Source organism: Rhincodon typus, chromosome 4 (genome assembly GCF_021869965.1).
Source record: "Rhincodon typus isolate 14 chromosome 4, sRhiTyp1.1, whole genome shotgun sequence".
In the NCBI taxonomy this organism is placed as follows: domain Eukaryota; kingdom Metazoa; phylum Chordata; class Chondrichthyes; order Orectolobiformes; family Rhincodontidae; genus Rhincodon; species Rhincodon typus.
The window spans coordinates 86,351,868-86,356,242 of NC_063335.1; the positions used below are offsets into that span (position 1 = coordinate 86,351,868).

General features: G+C 45.0%; 1 protein-coding gene across 2 annotated transcripts in view; it reads right to left on the minus strand.

Moving 5' to 3' along the window:
* nagpa (N-acetylglucosamine-1-phosphodiester alpha-N-acetylglucosaminidase) overlaps positions 1 to 4,270 on the minus strand; it is a 61,210-nt gene extending 56,940 nt beyond the window's left edge. Inside the window, exon 1 of one of the 2 annotated variants that reach the window (XM_020524296.2) lies at positions 4,090 to 4,270. In XM_020524296.2, the coding sequence (XP_020379885.2) occupies positions 4,090 to 4,199 (110 nt within the window). In that variant the 5' untranslated portion in view covers positions 4,200 to 4,270. The remainder of the gene's footprint in view (positions 1 to 4,089) is intronic. The other variant, XM_048596053.1, reaches the window with a different exon arrangement.
* Between the last annotated feature and the right edge of the window lie 105 nt (positions 4,271 to 4,375).

Genomic DNA, 4,375 nt, shown 5'->3' on the forward strand with positions numbered 1-4,375 from the left:
CTCCCACAGCTACCTAGAATACACCTCCTCCCACAGCTACCTAGAATACACCTCCTCCCACCCACCTTCCTGCAAAAATGCCATCCCCTATTCCCAATTCCTTCACCTCCGCCGCATCTGCTCCCAGGATGAGGCATTCCACTCCCGTACATCTCAGTTGTCCTTGTTTTTCAAGGACTGCAACTTCCGCCCCTCAGTGGTCGAGAACGCCCTCAACCGTGTCTCCCACATTTCCCGCAACTCATCCCTCACACCCCATCCACGCAATAAGAACCAAAAAAGAATCCCCCTCGTCCTCACGTACCACCCTACCAACCTCCGGATCCAACGCATCATCCTCCGACACTTCCGCCATCTGCAATCCGACCTCACCACCAAAGACATCTTTCCCTCCCCACCGTTATCTGCTTTCCGGAGGGACCACTCTCCATGACTCCCTTGTCCGCTCCACTCCAGCCCCACCACACCCGGCACTTTTCCCTGCAACCGCAGGAAGTGCTACACCTGCCCCCATACCTCCTCCCTCACCCCCATCCCAGGGCCCAAGAAGACTTTCCACATCAAGCAGATGTTCACCGGCACATCTGCCAATGTGGTATACTGCATCCGCTGTACCCGTTGTGGCCTCCTCTACATCGGGGAAACCAAGCGGAGGCTCGGGGACCGCTTTGCAGAACACCTACGCTCGGTTCACAATAAACAACTGCACCTCCCAGTCGCGAACCATTTCAACTCCCCCTCCCATTCCTCAGACGACATGTCCATCCTGGGCCTCCACAACAATGCCACCCGTAGGTTGCAGGAACAGCAACTCATATTCCGCTTGGGAACCCTGCAGCCCAATGGTATCAATGTGGATTTCACAAGCTTCAAAATCTCCCCTCCCCCTACCACATCCCAAAACCAGTCCAGCTCATCCCCACCTCCCTAACCTGTCCTTCCTCCCACCTATCCCCTCCTCCCACCTCAAGCCGCACCCCCATCTCCTACCTACTAACCTCATCCGGCCCCCTTGACCTGACCTATCCCCCCCCTAACTCCCTACCTACGCTCACCTTTACTGGCTCCATCCGCGCCTCTTCGACCTGTCTGTCTCCTCTCCACCTATCCTCTCCTCTATCCATCTTCTATCCGCCTCCCCCTCTCTCCCTATTTATTTCAGAACCCCCTTCCGCTCCCCCATTTCTGTTGAAGGGTCTAGGCCCAAAACATCAGCCTTTCTGCTCCTATGATGCTGCTTGGCCTGCTGTGTTCATCCAGCTCTGCACCTTGTTGTCTCGGATTCTCCAGCATCTGCAGTTCCTACTATCACTAAGAACAAGCAAGCAGCTTCAAGATGCAACTTGGTCAATCCATGAGCTGGGTGCCTGTCTCAGCGTGCAAAGTGATCTTACAACAGTCTTTCAATGTCAGCTGCCAATGCATCCTGCAATGCAAGCCTGTCGTAAGCATCCTACAGGTGGATAGCTCAGGTGACAATGAGGATCCTGAAGGATTAGTAAATGTTAGATGTGAATGTCCATCGACGAGGGATGCATGCAGCTGATGCCTTGCATCATGGCACGAGATGCTGAAAGCATCAAGTACCCAAAAAGTTCGTATCACCTCACCTACATACTGAGAGGTGCTTAATAATTGTCCAAAGCAAAATGAGAGCTCAGTGGCCATATGATAATGAAGGAATCTTGTTTTGACTTTGGATAGCCTTCTGGGGTCACTTGTGTTGTTTGCTTACCAACTATGACAGAGGACTGAACAGATGGCACTGGGAATGTCAGATCCCAGAGACATTGAATCTATATGGTTCTAGAACCTACCACTATTGCAATTAGCCAGTCTCTCAAGTATTGAATTTCCCATGAAGTGTTTCCAAATACCTGTTCAATGGAAAATCCATTACCAATTTCGACTGCACGTTCACATCAGTTAATGAAAGTATCCCACAATTGTATCGTTTGTGACAATATATAGATGGTGTAGATGAGAATGTGGAGGGGGGTGATAAGTTAGTTTGTAGTTTATGCAAAGATTGGCCAGGTTGTTGCCAGTTAGGAAGGTCTTAGGTTATAGGAGGATTTTTATTTTGTTCACTTGTAGGATACGGTAGGAGTGTTCAAAACTAGGGGGCATACTTTTAAGGCGAGAAGAGAAAGATTTAAGAGACACCCGAGGGCAACTTTTTTCAGATTGAGGGTGGTTGTGTGTGGAATGATGTGCTAGAGGAAGGTGGCAGATGCAGGTACAGTTACAACATCTAAAAGACATTTGCACAGATATATGAATAGGAAAGGTTTGGAGGGATATGGGCCAAACACAAGTGGGACTAGTTTAGTTTGAGAAACTTGGTCGGTATGGATGAGTTGGATGAATGGTCTGTTTCTATGGTGTATGACTATGTGGAGTGGGTCCCAATAAGTTTGGGACCTCAAAAATGTCATGAGTGTTTGGAATAATTTATCAGGCTGGGTACTGGAATTGAAAATGTTAACCAAAATGTGGTTGTTTGCTAGGCTGGGTGACTTGGATGAAAACAAAGTGCTGAAAACTCAGGTCAGGCAGCAACTGTGAAGAGAAACAGTGCCAATAGGTGGAATCTTAATGGCAACCTGAACTATGTGGGTTATGATGAGACTAGTGGAGAATTACACAAGTAGTCCAACAGGGCCTATCACATTCAGTCGGAAACTACTTTTCAGATTCTTTCAGAAGTAATTGGAAAATTACCCATTGTCAATGACAATTCTATGCCTCCTAACCCATTTTTGAAGTTTGTAAGCTGGTCAATTAACAATAAGCAGGAGGAAACAAAACAAATTTCATTTGTCTAATAGATATAAACAGAGTCAATAGAAACATAAAATTACAAGGATTAATAGATTAAAGGAATAAAAACAATGACAAATTTTAATGCAGGCAAGAGAGATGTCATTTGGATCAAGGATAGTACTTTGTAAATTGTGTGAAGCTGGAAATAGCAGGGGTCCAGAGACTTGTGTTCGTGTACATAGATCAATGCAAAGTATTGGAGGGATAGAAAAATGATTAAGAAAGAAACAAACAAAGTGTGGGCTTTGCAGTACAGTGCAATCTTGATCACATTGGCCAACGGGCTGAGGATGAGACTGATGGTGTTTAGATAAATCTGAGGTGTTGCAATTTGCTATGTCAAACACATTTTTCAGCTGACTACAGTCAGAATTAGCAGCAATTCAAGAAACAAACATTCCATCTCACCATTAAAGTTTAAAATAATGGTACAGCTGAATGGAACATCTTATAACTAGCTTCAAAGCATTACCTGCCAGTGACCATATTGCCTTAAGTAACAAGTCTCACTTGTTGTAGAGGTATATATATATATATCTAAACCAGTTGAAGTTAAAGGTTTCTCCATTAGCATCACAGATCTATATATTCACCCTCCATATCTAGAAGAATTTGTCCATCAGTTTGTATTCCCTCCTAACTCAATACTCTGAAATGCCCATTACCCATATTTATTATCCCAGAACTAACGTCCACAAGCTTTTTCAATTTAAGCTAAGATATTAAAAAATTTGAGGAAGTGAACTACTCATTATGGGTTTGACTAACCCTCTGGCAACTTCAGAAATCACACACCACCAGGTTATAGTCTAACAGGTTCATTTGAAAACACAAGCTTTTCAAAGCCTCACTCCTTCTTCAGGTGTTTATTGATTAATATGCATATATAAAACCCCAAATTTCTTAATCATTTAAATCAATTAAAATCTTCTAGTTGATTAAAGATTTAACAGCATCTAGGTTTGTTTAATATAGCCTCTTCAGTGGCGTGACCATTTGATTTTATAAATTCTGTGTCTGATGCCACCTCTCTCACTTACACCTGTAGAAGGAGCGAGACTGCGAAAGCTTGCGTTTTCAAATAAACCTGTTGGACTATAACCTGGTGTCGTGTGATTTCTGACTTTGTCCACCCCAGTCCAACACCGGCACTTCCACATCCGGCAACTTCAGTTGCAAATACAGCGCGGACCCCTTTCACTTCAGAAAAGTTAAGAGGATTACGAAGAATCGAAACAAAAAAACAGGCGAATAAGTACCTACCTGCTATCACCAGCCCCACTCGACTGGAAAAGCAACAAAACACCAGCAGCTAGCCTGACAGACCAGCCGTAAACCCAGCGCCACACAATATTGCGGCCACCAACCGCCATTCGCACACATCACGTCACCGTCGCCATCGCCTACGCCAAAATCACGTGCAACTGACCATCCTCTCGCCCCACCCCGTCGTTTCCTGGTGGTCATGTGATCTCAACGCTCTTAAATCAAAATTTAAAATCCTCCCCAAAACTCGACACAAGAAAACCCAGTAACCGTTTCGTTTATT